The sequence below is a fragment of the Rhodnius prolixus genome, unplaced genomic scaffold (genome assembly GCF_049639745.1).
Source record: "Rhodnius prolixus isolate KJV_2025 unplaced genomic scaffold, Rpr scaffold_28, whole genome shotgun sequence".
In the NCBI taxonomy this organism is placed as follows: Eukaryota; Metazoa; Arthropoda; class Insecta; order Hemiptera; family Reduviidae; genus Rhodnius; species Rhodnius prolixus.
The window spans coordinates 677,549-694,380 of record NW_027411618.1 but is presented as its reverse complement, the minus strand read 5'-3'; the positions used below and the strand labels follow the sequence as shown (position 1 = coordinate 694,380).

General features: G+C 33.8%; 1 protein-coding gene across 7 annotated transcripts in view; it reads left to right on the top strand.

Moving 5' to 3' along the window:
* The window catches only part of hth (Meis homeobox homothorax), a 290,170-nt gene that overhangs the window by 183,568 nt on the left and 89,770 nt on the right, over positions 1–16,832 (top strand). For 5 of the 7 annotated variants that reach the window (XM_074134764.1, XM_074134763.1, XM_074134761.1 and 2 more), the window contains exon 9: positions 3,065–3,213. The exons of the other annotated variants lie outside the window; for them this stretch is intronic. In XM_074134764.1, coding sequence (XP_073990865.1) covers positions 3,065–3,213 — 149 coding nt within the window. The remainder of the gene's footprint in view (positions 1–3,064; positions 3,214–16,832) is intronic. 7 annotated transcript variants of the gene reach the window in all.

The window sequence follows — 16,832 nt, the reverse complement described above, 5'->3', positions numbered from 1 at the left end:
CTAGTTACCCCGCGTAAGAGAAGTATAGAGTGGCACCTCAAAATTGTTTTGAAATAAAGTGTCTCATGCGCATGCGTGGCTTTAAAAAAAAAAATCATTGGAATCATTTCCATTAAAAATCACATTACATCTTGAATGATAAATCACTACCACTAACTGCCAATCTCACAGCTGTATGTGAGGAAAAAACAAAATTCTGCCAAACACAGAATTCTAGTAACATAATTCAATTATTTCTTTATGATAAAAGGTTAAAAATACTAAGAGATGGAGGCGCCACGGTAGCCGAGCGGTTTAAGGCGAGACCTGTAAAGCTAATATGTGTAATGTGGTACTGGGTTCAATTCCCCGGTCTTAGGCCTTGGATTTTATTTAATGGTTAATAAAAGAAATTTACAGTAAAGTATGTTTGCTAGCCGCCTCCGTCCACGACACATAATTTGGTAGCTGGACGTAAAGCCCGCCTGAAAAATACTAAGAGATGGCAGTCTAGAGGCAAGACCGAATGACACTCTCCCGCAAATTCTTCCTAGAATCGATTTTTTTTTTTTTTTTTTTAATCGATAAGCTGTCAAATAAATTGGTTTCTTCCAGTTGAGCGAATGATTTGGTAAGAACCAGTCTGTATCAGGGTTTGAGTGGAACAGCTGGCTGAATAGAAATGTAAATTAGTGCGTTGAAGAGTTGAAGAGATATTTGTCAGATATTTGCCAGAGCGATTACTGAGGTCTCTTAGATGCCACAGTAGCCGAGCGGTTAGAGGCGAGACCTGTGAAGCTAAATACGAGTATGTATTGTGGGTACTGGGTTCGATTCCCCGGTCTTAGGCCTTGGATTTTATTTAATAGTTAATAAAAGAAATTTGCAGTATAAAGTATGTTTGCTAGTCGTCTCCAACGATGACACCTAATTTGGTAGTTCAACGTAAAGCCCGCCTGAAAAAATAGGCATTACTTCCTTCGGTTTCTATTTATTATCTTCAAATGATAGTTTTGGTTTTCGACCAAACTGTAATGTTGATTCAACAGTTATGTTGATATAGCTTAAAATTAAACTCCACAAATTTTACAATACCCTGAAGAAGGTAATATTTTTACCCAAAACGTTGGTACGAAGAAACAAAAATGTTTTTGTTTTTTTTAATTTATTGGCCGCACTTCAATATACCCCAAAATCATGAATTATCTTCTAATAATATAGGATTCCAGGTTTGTAGAAACCATGAGCATTTACGAGTAGATTAGTTGGTACTCAAAATTTCCATAAATATTTGGTCGAACGTACAGCTATGAAACTCGTTCGTTTTTTAGTCTTTCGTGTTTCAATATTTTTTGTTCATTATTTTACTTATGGCAAAAAAAAGAAACTTCTAAAACAATCACATATTTGTTTACATCGAAGAATATATTTTTTTGTTTTGCTACAAAAATCTTTACAGGGACATTTTTCAAAATTTTTATTGTAGTCAACGATCCGAAGAATGTGATTTTAATTCGTCTTTCGATATTTAGACTATCACTCCACTCGATTTAGTTAAACAATGTTTATGATTTCTTTCATATTCTTTTCAACATGAAACCAAAAAGTGATTTTTCATAATACGCATTCTTTCTAGTTAGCGATATTTGTTTAAATGTATCTCGCTAGATCATAAACCATGAAGACAGCAAGAAGACCATTACCCATTGCTTTTGGCGTTTCTGAATAAAAGTAATAATTAAAAAATATTTATTGCTATTCACGGTACACAAAACGCAAATTTAATGAACAGTCATTGCACTTAAAACAATATTATTATTTAGGTAGCTGAATTTTTGATAGGTTTCCGCAAACTTTTATCTTTTGTAACTACTTATCATTGCTAACTCTTAGAGTTTATACGTTTGTCCCTCGCATAAAAACAGGTTCCAGGTATAATTTTAAACATTCCTTTATAGTGTACTTCAGAATAAAATACCATTCCATCAATTATACTGTATCAAGTAGAAAGTAATAAATGCAATGCTAGATTTTACTGGATTTTAAAGAATAGGTAACGTGGGTAGAGCGAGGTTACAGAAAGCAGGTTACTCATTTCTTTTTGTTTTTCTAGAAATTGACTCCATCGATGTTTATTAAACTAGGAATTCTATTTGTTTACCCCCTAAAAAAAAATCACTTTTATTTGTAAGAATTTTCTGGTATAAATAACTTTCGTGTGTTTGCAAGACAATATTGTAACTAGACACGTATCTTAAAATTCATTGAAATAGATATGAATCTAGATAAAAGAAGAAAAAGACGAGTAAAAGTATTCGAAATTATTTTTTCAAAATAAAGACTGATCTCAAAAAATGTTTTACTAAAACAGGATACCTTACGTACGAATGTATTACTTGGTGAACATATAAGTCCATTTTCATTGGACGGGGCGTGGTCTACTAGATGGGGAAGGTGTGGCCAACTATCTATTATCATTGTTTGATTGGCCCCGATTGAATACCAGCATATCACACCTTCAATCTTCAATCTTGCTTATTATACAATTGGTAATCTGTTATTTACTTTATTTAGAAAACAAATGGCCTGCTAATTAACAAAACTAAAACGGTTGTGAAACCCACATACGTCATTCACTTACTATAAGTTCACAACTTGTTAGCCCATCAAAAAATGAATGAAAGATTCGGGAATAAAAAAAAAACAAATTGCGTTTATACTTGTTTTTCGAAACTTTTTCAGTAGAGTTATTTGTAATAATTGGAGTAAAAGAAAACCCTAATTGTTACCATCCCAGATTGTTTTTCATAAACCCTATTATTATATGTATGTCTGTTACATTCTTCAGGAAAACCATTTTAGGCGGGTTCTGAAAGGTTTTGGACGTCTCGTTTCTAATCACAGTTTTATTGCAGTGAAGCAAGCAATTCTTTTTTTTTTACTGAAGCCAGACTAACATTTAGTAAAGATTCAATGTTGAAGAAAAATGTTTTTTAGTTAAAACTTTCGAGTATCGCAGTAAGAGAAAGGTAGTGTGAGTGTTTCACACCAGGTTTTTTTTTTTATTTGCTGCTCTGGTTTGCAGGCGATGCGAGCAATGCTAGTATCGGGAGCGGCGAAGGTACCGGTGAAGAGGACGATGAAAGCAATGGCAAGAAGAACCAGAAGAAGCGAGGAATATTCCCCAAAGTGGCCACCAACATCCTGCGGGCCTGGCTGTTCCAGCACCTGACAGTAAGTGCTAATCCTTCAAGTAAATCCTGGAGCTGTGTGAGTGTGTGTGTTTGGAACACCACTTTCTCTTACTGCGACCAAGTTTCCCTTTTTTTAAAAAAAAAGAAACCTTCGGCTGTTAACGCACCGGGTGTACGCGACCACTTGTCCACATCCTCATCCTTTCTTCTTTTCATGAACTTATGTGTTTCGTTTAGTTTTATCCGATTCCTTCTGTAATAGGAGACATCATCAGCGAAACTTTTTACACTAAGAGACTAAGTGAAAGATTAAGTAACAGGATACCTCCTTTCAATCAAGAAGCGAAGAAAGTTGTAGACGAACGTAGACAGCCGTGCAGACGAAGGTCCCGCAGATTTCAACTTTTCGAGCTGAAACGGGCCGTTGATCTATTTGGAATAGTTTGAAATCCCTGCATAGCTGATCCGGCTTACAGCGATGATATTTTCCGAGACAAAAATGGCAAAAGGCTCTGATGTCTCTGAAAAATCCCCTATAAATACAGGCTTGCATCATTTGACTCTAGAGCAGGCTGTTAGTGCCATACAGACAAGAACCCAATGGCGCAATCTATATTACCGAGACGAGTCGTGCTAACAAAAAAAAAAAAAATGAGAGGTCGCTGAATCCTTGGATAGGAAATGAAATCCTTGGCCCTATGAAGGAATTTAGATAGGTAGAAAGTAAGAACAAATATTCCCAAGAAAATACTGGATGAGCGCCCCCTGGACAGGCTAGAAGAAGGGGATAATCTAAGATTAGGTGGCTGGAAGATGTCGAGGATGATAGAGTAGGAATACTTTGATAAGAGAAGAATGGTTTGAAAGAGATGAAGGCCCTTGAAGGATCGTACAGCTAAAGAACAAGAAGTAAAGATTCTCTCAGTAACTGAAGTGTTTTGGGACGGAGCCTACAGGTGAATTTCATAGCACCTTCCAGACGGGAAACCTTGACAAAAGTATCAGAATCGTATCATAATTATCCAATCCGATATCCTGGCTATCATTAAAGCACTGATTATACAGTGCTTTAATCAGCACAAAAATGCATTGGAAAGCGATTTGGGAAAAGAACAGGACTTCTTGTTAACAGGAAATGATAACTCTTTTCGCAGCATCTGCCCCAAACTATTCTGTTGAACTACCGATCTTGAAGTCTTCATTAGAAGAAGTTCATGAAAAAAAGGAGGGAAAAATCAGCAGAACTAAACTCTGTAGGGACATCCCAGGACTGAGAAAGGCAAAAATCTGCTTGAGCATTTTATACATGAAGAGAATTCATTGGTCTGAACAAAAATAGCCTAAAAATAGGTTTCCTCAAAGGGCATTTTTGGCTAGATTTCTGAAGAAAACTTAGTAATGTGCTAGCACAACAGATTCTGTAAAGGAATGCGGAGAGATTCCATTATAGGTTCTTAATCGTTCAGTTACTCGGTGTGAGGAAAAATGTATCTTTCCTAAAACTGTACCAAATTATGGAAATTCCTAAGCTAGCCAATTGGTACCTGTTTTAGGTTTGCAACCTTCGCTATATCCATAAGGTTATGATCCTAAGCTAGTTATTCCAATTAGATATCTACCTAAATTCGTCAATTAATAAGCTCGGAACATCCTAATCATACTAATTATTACTTACCCGTCTAAGGGGCGTTCCTTTAATATGAAAACTTCTTTGCCTTCATCCAAATCCTGTGACACCCATCCATATCTTTTTGGACGTCTTTTCTTGTCCTAAAATGGAAGCATTCTGCATGATGCAATTTCAATTTTAAATTGAAAACAAATTTTCAATATTTTGAAATACGATAAGAATTTCTCTTACTTCAAATTTTCAAAATTTTGTAATTTAATCATTTTATTATAACTTGCACTTTAAACTAATGTTAGTTGGCTTCGATTAGTTGTTACTATAAATAATACGGTTCTTTTTAGGAAATTTCGCTTCGCCTCCGTCCCACATGATACCTTTAAACTATATTTACATTGAAAAGAATTTACTAATAAAAGCGGTCAGTATTATAGTAGGGTTCGAAGGAAACCAAATCAAAATTTGTTGAGTACAACTCACTTGACTTTTTACTTTTACCGTAATTTAGGTACTCAAATTTCCTTATCGGTACTAAACATTAGCTGATTTCTCGCTGGTTTCACTGTAGTAAAATGGGACTGATTCTGAGAACAAGAAGAGCTCTGTAATATCTTTTAAATCTACGCTTAACACAAATAATCTCTAAATTCAAATGAATCTCTTTGGCTAATGTCTAGGTAGCGGATTCCTAAACTTTTGCCCATCACGATAAACTTTAAAAAATGAAGAATGTAAAGTCAAACAACGGTGAGAAAAATGTTTCAGAATAAATTTTTCAGTTCGAGATATTTTCTTCGAAGATTGTTTCTTCAGTCTAAATAAATACATCGTCTTTTTAGATAAAACCCTAATCGATTATATAAGTGGCGCTTCCAGACACACAATTGGATTCATATAAATATTATATTTGTAATAAGGCTACACAATATACAGAAATAGCCTTGTATAAGTAAGCCTAAACTACCACACTGTCAAGAAGTGTTTTTAATCAAAGTTTTCTAGGCTAATGTTGATAATTAAAGATACTACAGATTTTGTTGTGTAAACAAAATTAAAAATCTATTCATTAATGTTGTACAAAGTTCTGTGCGATCGATTAAGACCAAAGCTATATTGTTATATTATCTGAAGCTACCTTTAAGCATCATTTTCATTTATTTACTAATAGGTTCAACAGCTTTTGCAAAATCTTAAACTCTTCACCAATTTGTTGGTAATCTGGATGATTTTTGGCTTTTGTCTGCCATCTTTTTATTCTCTCATCTTTTGAAGATTCTTTTGCAAATTTTGTATCCACGTTTCCCTTTCTTTCAGTCTCTTACCACAAAGCTTGCCGTCCTTGCATGTGCTCTAGGTTCTGGCATCCTTTCTGCTTGGCCAAGGACATTTTAGTCTTTCTCTCTTGACGCACATGAGAATGTTGATCTCCTGATAGAAATCCTTGTTTAAGCAAATTCCTTTCAAAGCAAAGATTGGTCTCGCAGCATTCATCCTTATCTTGTCGACGCGGTCTACATTGTTGAATTCAAGACCCGGTCCTCTGTTAATTGTGAGATGGTGTCGTGCATTTCACGGATATCTCTCTCTAACTGAGACAGAGTTGGTTCCCTCACTGGGCATTGTAGTTTTACAAAGATACCTAGCTTGATCCATCCAACATGTGACGGATAGTTTAAAGTATGAAGATGTTGAGGATCATTGGTAGAGTTAGCTTGATGCTGGAGCAGCTTAAATAGAAGCTGTGATTCCTTAAAATTCTTGCTTGATTTGTTCGGTTTAACTGTGAGGCCCAGATGCAGGACTAGATCTTTTTAGGCAAGATGCAGATATTTCTTTTTCTTCCAATTGCTGCACTGGCTCAGAGGAATTTTTGATAACGTAGGGTTTCCAAAACGCACTGGCAAATAACCATAATTAAACAGATAGGAGTCGATTAGTTCAATGGATTCCTATTCGGAGACCCCGGGTTCGAATCCAGCTGTTGGCCCTTAGATTTTCTCTTTTTACGAGCTTTTTGAAGCTCACTCTACGGTGATAGAGGGTGGTGTCTGTAAAGACAGAACATTGTCCAGAGACCGACAAGTGCAATGAAAAAAAAAGTTCCGGGCGCAAATGATACCAGTTTTTGACGTACCTAAAGAACTTACTTACCGTTGAGTTAGAGCTATTTTCAAGAATATCCCCCCCTCCCAATGGATCATTAAAGCGGCATTTTTGGATGATTGTTTTTTTTGTGCGCAAAAGTTTAATCAAATATCAACTTGAGCTTTGCGCGATTTTCATTTTTTGAGTGCTGCTCACGGTGCGATCAAAGATCCTATACGAAAATTCTGCAAATGAAGAATCAGCATAGGATTCAATATTTCTTCTTTCTTTCTTTCTTTCTTTCTTTCTTTCTTTCTTTCATTCTTTCTTTCTTTCTTTCCTTCTTCTTTCTTTCTTTCCTTCTTCTTTCTTTCTTTCTTTATTCTTTCTTTCTTTCTTTCTTTATTCTTTCTTTATTCTTTCTTTCTTCTTTCTTTCTTCTTTCTTTCTTTCTTTCTTCCTTTCTTTCTGTCTTCCTTTCTTTCTTCTTTCTTTCTTCTTTCTTTCTTCCCTTCTTCTTTCTTTCTTTCTTTATTCTTTCTTTCTTTCTTTATTCTTTCTTTCTTTCTTTCTTTTATTCTTTCTTTCTTCTTTCTTTCTTTCTTTCTTTCTTTCTTTCTTCCTTTCTTTCTGTCTTCCTTTCTTTCTTCTTTCTTTCTTCTTTCTTTCTTCTTTCTTTCTTTCTTCTTTCTTTCTTCTTTCTTTCTTTCTTTCTTTTTTCTTTCTTTCTTTTTTGTTAGGTTTGCCTCTTCCCGTTAAATACCTACTTTTTACAGCATTTATTTTTAGGAATTGGAAGTCTTTGGACTTATCCAGGATGTAAGTTTTGCTAAATAGTGTCCGTGTTATAGTAGCAAACTTTTATAATATTTTGCAATGGGGGGTAGGTTGTAAGTAATATAGTATAATGTAATGTGAAATTACTAAATGATGCGCAGTTTGGTAAATTTTCTTTACCAAACTCAATTTTCCTTTTTTGAACATTTGGTGGTTAAAAATTCATTTTAGTTTAAGCGAATAATGGATAGGGAGTCTGGTAACCATAGACTGGGCACTGGTCGAACCACAACATATCAGCTGGTACACTTGAACCAATGGTTCAGTCTGTCCAATTTTCTACACGCAAACTGCTACTGAGTGTTCAGCCCAACACATTACCTAAAGTGATGTAAGCTAACACGCAAGTGCTCTAATCGGTATGGAATTTAAGCGTAGTGGGTATTAAATAGTGCTGATAGCAAAAGTTTGGAGTAGGACAGACAGTTGGTTATATCCTAAAATGGAAAATTAAAACAAATGTGCACTCTGCAAGCTTGTTAAAGATTCTTTTCAATGTGCATTATTCTGTGAACCTGATTGTTTCATAAGTTCGCCTCTTGAATAAATAGTTCATGTATAATAAGATTGTTATGTTGCATAATAGACGCCAAAAAAGCAAAAACTACAAAAGGGTTTAGGAGCATATCGATCGTCATTTGACTACATATTTATTATAATCAGTGGTATCATTTGAACAAATATCGTTTTCTAGCAAGACTGCTTATTATCACGTTAAATAAAAAGTATAGGTAAGAATAAACCATTTATCTTAACATTTCTGAACTATACATAACAGTTATGTAAGAAAATGTTTGTCTACAAATCGTAAGATCAATCAATTCAGTTTACTTCGGATAGCGAACAATATAAAAAATTTTTAAATTAAATTCAGAAAATTTCTGTTAAAAAAAGAATATTCTGTGATTCAAAACAAAAAAGTATTATTGTAATGGAAGGTTTTGTAGACTTTAAAAAATAATAATAAAATAAAACTTTATAGCTTTGATTTAATTCGTCGAATCTCGCATGTTCATTGTATCTCCGATCGATTTCGGACTTTCAAATCCATTAAAAGTAGTTAGCAAATACTGGAGTCCAACGCGAAGATACCGGGTTCGAATCATACTGCTGGCTCTTTTTTCTCTCTCTTTCCCTAGAAGCTTCTTCACAGCTCACAGGTCCGCTGTAACGAGAGAATTGTCCAGAGGCTGACAGTGCACTGATAAAAAGCTCCTTAATAAATAAATGCGACTTATTTTGTTGTTAGCACTTCACAACCTGTTAATTTCCAAAAGTTTATTGAGTAGTTCAAGAAAATCTGTGATTTGTTCACATTATTTAGCATATTTTTTAATTAACTAAAGAATAGCACACAGTTCTAAACTCGTTAAACGAAAATCCTTTCTTTCGAAATTGGTACCTAACACTCATTTAACATCATATTCATTTTTCTTCTTTTTATTTTATTTTATTATTTATAATGTAAATTTTATATTTTTGAAAATAGTTCTTAAATTAATTAATTATTAAATTACACGTTTGCAAAAAATCGTACTGGATTTGATGATTCTGTTCAGTTATATTCTTATGGTAGGAGAATTCCTTTCATAATGCCGACGTTGTTTTGAGGCCTACTTTTTTGCAATTAATCACAGATTTCTGCATCAATTTTCAAAATAACCACTATTCATGGTATAACTTTCGAAAGGTGATTGTATGTAGATGTTTTTCATGAATAGTGCACGTTTTTTTTACATATATAATATTTTTGAGAAAAATGAAGTCGAAAGTTTTTGGAAAAAATTAGAAATTTGCTATTTCTTATGTTTGGGCCACCAAATGAAATACTTGATCTTATTATTTTGAAATATAAATTAGCTTATTTAAAAGGAAATTTAATCTTCTTTCTAATGAGCTTATTGAAATTGCTGTAGCTTTAATAGTTTAAGAAATATAGACAACCTTTTGCTAAAAAGTAGTAATACCTTAAAAAAAACATAAAAATTAAAAATATCTATAAAACGGAGCCGAATCGAGCCATAGTTTATAAAAAATTTATTGTTGCAATTGATGCCCAGAATCGGCTCCCGAAGTAACGGTAGTCTTATACTGAACACCCTGTATACTACAAATATTATTTAAGACTTAAAGATTTAAGTGAGCCAAGGATTGATATAAATACATCCAAAAACCGTGATAAAAAATATATTTAAAAAAGAAAAAAAAATCTTGAATTAAGAAAAAGATTTTATAAATAATAAAAAAAAATATTATTTGCTACAAAATAGAAAATCCTGAAATAAACCTACCATTAAAGTATGACACTACAGCTAGGAAATTATAAGCTTGAAAGTTGTGCATTATTATTTAAAAGAATAAAATGAAATTAATGAAATTATATCGTAATAAAAGTAATAAAATATGAGGAGAATAATATATATTTATGATAGCGGCAGAATATGGTATCCAGCAAGGTACTTTGTATATTAATTGATTAAAATTACGCATTAAGCGGGTACTTTTTATTAGGCTGCCTTACAAAGCCTGCCTTACAAAATATTAGTAACGGGAATAGACAATTTGTTGAACATTTAGGCATGCAATGAAATATTTTAAAAAATACTTGAAAAAATAAAAGAAAATACACTTTTAATTGCGGGTAAATGAACTAACATAAAATTAGTTACATTAATTTGTTTGTTAGTTGTAATTATGTAAAATAACAGCTTGCATAAACAATTAGGTTTGGCTTTGTTTGTTTTACGGAAGGATTAGGTCAGTGTTTAAGAGTACTGGATTGCCACGTGGAGTTCCCGGGTTCGAATCCAGCTTCTAATAGATCACTGTCAGGTAATGTGATCTGTAACGTGAGAACACTACCCAGAGGACGCGCTTAAATTTTAAAAAACAGTGACTAAAAATTTTCGAACAATAAACTGTCAGATAATGAATAATTTCAAGCTAAATTGCATTAGTTCAAAATTCTCGCCTCATATCAATAGAATAGGACTATAGATCTATATTAATGGAATTTAGAAACCTTAATGCTCTGGGAACTGCCTAGAATGATAGTTGTAGTTGGATTCCGTGAAAACGGATACAGAATAGGGCATGATGGAATAATGATTGAAAAGGAGAAAACTAATGATTGATATTCAATGGAGCCATGGATTTTTTTAAAAAAAGTAAAGTAATGCCTAAGGCGGGCTTTACGTCCAACTACCACAATTTGGTGCCGTAGGCAGAGGCGACTAGCAAACATACTTTACTACAAAGTTCTCTTATTAAACATTAAATAAAATCCAAGGCCTAGACCGGGAATCTAACCCAGTACCAAATTATAATATTACCTTTGCGGGCCACTCCTCTAACCGCTCGGGGCCCCTTAGAGCCCATATATTATGTCATATACATCAAAATGCAGTCGTACAAGTTACGGCGGTTAAAACAGGTGTGAAGATTCATGTAATCTCAACAGTAATAGGGTCAGTTTCGGATTTAGGAATGTTTAATTTAAAGTAGATGAATTAGTTGTAGTATTTTCTATTATTCTCAAAATCTGTTTGGTCTAGGATGTTGCAAATATATATATATAAAGTAAAGTAATCGCCTATTTTTTCAGGCGGGGCTTAACGTCCAGCTACCAATTAGGTGTCGTGGACGGAGGCGACTAGCAAACATACTTTACTGTAAATTTCTATTATTAACCATTAAATAAAATCCAAGGCGTAAGACCGGGAATCGAACCCAGTACCACAATACATATTAACTTTACAGGTCTCGCCTCAAACCGCTCGGCTACCATGGGTGCCTAAAAAAAAAAAAATATATATATATACGAGGTGTGTTCAAAAAGTAACGGGAATTTTTAAATTTCGCGGGTTTGGAGAGTCTGATTGTAAATTTTTTTTTTTTTATTATGTTGGTACACATGCCCCTGAAGTACGATAAAATTTTCAGTAATATTCATTGTTTACTTCTTAAGTGGCAGCCGTTAAGGTTAGACGTTTTTTTCGAGCTTGGCGATTTTTGTTTGTTAAAAAAAATGGATCAAAGAATTTGTATTAAATTTTGCGTAAAAAATGAAATAAAGTGTGTGAAATGTTAATAAAGGCATATGGTGAGTCTGCTATGAGTAAAACAAGGATTTACGAGTGGTATAAGCGTTTCCAAGATGGCCGCGAAAACGTTGAAGATGACGAACGACCTGGACGTCCAAGCATATCAACAACCGATGAAAACGTGAAAAAAGTGAAAGAAATGGTTATGAACGATCGCCGAATCACAATCAGAGAAGTCGCTGATGATGTTGCCATATCAATTGGCTCATGCCATGAAATTTTTTCGGATGTTTTGGGTATGAAACGTGTGGCAGCAAAATTTGTTCCAAAATTGTTGAATTTCGAACAAAAACAGCGGAGAATGGAAGTTGCTCAAGAGTCACTCAATGAAGTCGACAACGATGCGGATCTACTGAAACGTGTTATAACAGGTGACGAAACATGGGTTTACGGATATGATGTCGAAACTAAGGCTCAATCGTCCCAGAGGAGGCATTCTGGATCGCCAAGACCGAAAAAGGCTCGACAAGTGCGGTCGAATGTGAAGGTTATGCTCACTGGGTTCTTCGATTTTAATGGCATAGTGCATCATTAATTCTTGCCACAAGGTCAAACAATCAATAAGGAGTACTACCTACAAGTTCAACGCCGTTTGCGTGAAGCAATCCGAAAAAAAAGCCCGGATTTGTGGCAAAACAATTCATGGATTTTGCACCACGATAATGCACCTGCTCACACTTCATTGCTTGTTCGTGAATTTTTGGCCAAAAACAAAACTTTAACGATGCCCCAGCCTCCATATTCGCCAGACATGGCTCCATGTGACTTTTTTCTATTTCCAAACATAAAGAGAACATTAAAAGGCCGTCGTTTTACAAGCATAGATGACATTAAAAGCGAATCGCTGAAAGAGCTGAAAGCTATCACAAAGATCGAGTTTCAGAAGTGTTTCGAGGATTGGAAAAAGCGCTGGCACAAATGTATTGCATGCGAAGGGGACTACTTTGAAGGCGACAACATTAATGTAGATGAATAAATAAATATTTTTTTCAAAAAACGAAAATTCCCGTTACTTTTTGAACACACCTCGTATATACTTATAAACGAGGATTTACCCTTTATTTTAAAGAAAATTTGGGAATTTTAACTTTTATGGGCTAAGAGTGAAAAAATTTCAAACAATTGGATGTGTTTCAACATTATGCTTTTTCGTGCAGTTTTTTGTCGATCAATTCTTTTATAACTGCCGTACTGGACAGTTTTAATATTGCTAAAATTAAGGAGAAAAAGGGATTTTAACTGGAAAAGAACAATCTAGGATTTTGGATTTGCTTATTAGTTTAATTTAAATGGTTTGGATTTAATTTTAATAACTATAATGTAAACCGCAATGGGAAACTATCGAGTTAGATCTTCTCAACGGCTCCAACTATACTGCAGTATTATATTTAATTGCAGACTAGCCTTAATTTAATAGAACTAATGACATGTAGTTGAGAAAACCCAAAATTATTAAGTTATCGCCGCACAATTGTCTGTCATTACAGCATTATTTTTTATCTTTTTTTTTTTTGGTTACACCACTTGGGAAGTTAGTGCAGAGTATACAAGCAAATGATACGTTTATAGTCACTGAAAGAACAGAGAAGCGTTGTGCGTGCGAGTGTGTACACCAGATGTTCCTAGATGCAAGGACGCACGAATACTAGCGCGCAAATACAATAATAACAGACACACATGTGTGGACAGTCCATTTGTATTGGTACACAAAAGTTCAATTTTAAAATATTAAGGCTTTAAACATTAATTTAATACAATGAACAAACACCAGCTTAAAGAGAACAAAAACGAAGGCGACAACCCACTAATGTGAACTAGTTAATTTCTATCTTAGAACACTGGGAATTTAGTTGCGCCTAAGGAGCTCAACAATTCTCCTGATTTGCTCCTGTGATTTTTTTTTTTAATTTCCCTTATAAACCTAGCGTTGGTCAGATTTGTTACTGTTACGAGCTCCTATGTCTCGTATAAGGGGAGAAAAAATCTGGTTTCAACACTCCCAAGACTTGCTCTGAATAGAATTTATTAACAATTAGAATTTGTACTAAAAGGATAGGGTATACCAATATTTGTTATACATTTCTAGATAAAAAAAAGTTACAAACCAAAATGATACACCTTAATACTCTCGATCAAAATCCACACGCTCTAAAATCCATTTAAACTGTCTAAAAAGTTATGGAATACTCGAAAAAAAAAGAAAAACTTGTATGAGAAAATTCACTTTACAGTAAACATTATACAGATGGTGAAACCGTACATTGTACTAAAGTGACACTTAGAGATTAGCCTGCCTAGAAAAATGTTACAAAATAAAGTAATAGATCTACACATTGTACAATTAATATGTCAAGGTTGAACAAAAAAAAAAAGTGTTTTTTTTTTCACAAAAATCGAAAGAATCGAAAAATCGATTCGGGGTGTGCTACTTTCGATATATCTGAACAGATAATTCAATTTTTTGTTTTTTTTGTTCTTATTACGGTGAACTAGAACTGAAGATGTCCGCCAAAAATTATTACTTTTACCTTTTTTTTTAACCCTTTAAGGAATCGGTGAACTCAATTTTGGAATCAGATCTATTCATGGGATTTGAATCAAATTCAATGAATCTACAAGCTGATTTTGTCCATGAAGTAGCGATTTTCAGGTTTTGAGTTATGGGGGACATATGCACACTAATTTGCAAAAAAAAATACTAATTTTGATTTTATTTAGCAAGCATTTTTAATAATATCCATCACTCAATGATTCCAAAATGTCGATTAAATTTATTGATATGGTTCTAAGGAGTTTTAAAAAAAGGTGTTGCTAATAAAATCAAATTCCTCAACCTTAATGACATTAATTCTTCTAATTATTATTAATAACTGCATCTTAAAAATGTCGCCTAAGATTTACAGAAAACTTTTATATTTTCATACACACTTATACATAAGATTTATTGCTCGGGTTCTCGGTGAAAATTTTGGGAATTTGACTTTCAAGTGACTGCATTTTCAGTATAATGTACGATTACTAACTGGATTAAATAAGAATTAATTATGGACTGTAAATGTTTGAAGAATAATTTGGGAGTTAGAACCTAATGTGAGTGATTTTAACAGGTTTTTTGGGGGGGGGAAGAGGGGTTGGTTTTTGGGATACTTTTTTTTTTTTTCTGTAACTCGGACAGAATATTATGCCCATCGCTTTTAAATGCGTGATTGGTATTAGATTGCGGTGCTGCGCTAGGAGTTATCTAGCCGAATGTTCCAGCTTGAATCATTCCCTCTCAAACTCTCTCTCGTCGCAGTCCCCCCCACCACTAACAGGCCGACACAGCAAACCAAGATGGCGGCCCTGCAAGTTGGCGCAGGTGTACTTCTGGCTCTGTAAGCTTTTCCCTATCCACATCCAATTGGGTTTTGCCTTACACACTAATACAGAAACACAAGAGCTCCTTTACTCACACGACCATGGCTAAACCGTATCCCAGCCACAACCTATACAATGTCAGAGCGTTATATATTGCCTTTACCTCTACTTACCCATTCCTTCGTTGTATGTCTTTGTACATAAATATATATATATATATTTGTGTGTGTATGTGTATGTGTGTCGTCTCCCCTTTTCTGACAGTATAATATATGTATCTCCAAGCTAGGCTCTCTGCAGACTCCCTAGCATTTCTAAAGCTCCTTAATTATCGGAGAATACAACTATCCCAGTCAGTTACCCACACAAACACAACATACACATACGCACGCACGCACACAGTACACCCTCAGTTTTCAAAAAAAAAAAAAAATCCTCTCGCTTCGTCCTGCCAGTCAAAATGAAGCCAGTCCAATCTATAACCTTACAGGACATGTTCACTATAAAGGTGCCGCATACTTTTCCTCTTTGTGCGCGTACGTGCGTGTGTGGATGTGTGCGTATGTGTGTTTAAGAGAGAGGGCCATCCTCACCTAGTCCCTAAAAAAAAACCCTAGAGCCAAAATACAATCAAAAATACTCGCACGACCTGCTTTTTTGAAACAATTCAAATAAGTTCTAGATTACAAATATTTCCAATCTTACTTGGAATGTTTACTAAACAAAAACACAAAAAAAATAGTTTGGTTTCATTATTAATATCGATTAATAATCGATTTTCTTTAAATTACGTGAAAACGTATCATGGTGATCTACAACTTTGATTTGAAACATTTTTGTTATAATAATTAAACATTACTAGTTATTATTATTGTTATTAAACAATTCAAAAAAATAGTTGGGTTTCAATTTAATGCCATAAGATACTTTTGTAAAACTCAACAAATCGTGTAAAATGCTAGTGTTACTAGTTTGTTCGTTGAATTAAACATTACTAGTTATTATTATTATTATTAAACAATTCAAAAAAATAGTTTGGTTTCAATTTAATGCCTTAAGATACTTTTGTAAAACTCAACAAATCGTGTAAAATGCTAGTGTTACTAGTTTGTTCGTTGAAAAATTAAACTTAAAGCGAGCATTTATTTGCTTTACATTTAATGCCTAGGTATAAGGTGTTATAAAATGCCAGAAAGTCAATTTGTATAAAACCATTTTTAGTTATGCGATGTGTTTGAATTTTTCTGTAATCGCAATAAAAAAAAAGAAGTAATTTTATTAACAAATAAAAAGTAGTAGTACACGGGGATTCGAACTGGAGATCTCGCACTTACAAAGCCACGCTAGACCATTCATTTGTCAGTTGTAAAGTGTAAATAAAAAACTAGATTAAAATGTTGAATAATAAGTATAAATTTATCTTGTTCAATTAATTTTGAGCGATGAGATTTATAATTAAAACTTCGTTTAAGTCTACATAATTCTTTTTTTTTATTTTATTTTAATTAATTATTTAATATTTGAAAACGTAAAATTATTAAAACAAATATGAACGATCCCGTTTTTTTGTGCGTTAGACATTGTATGAATGGGTTAATGAAGATAATTCATGGGAAATGCGTTCTTCTGGTGTGGATTTCAATGATCGAA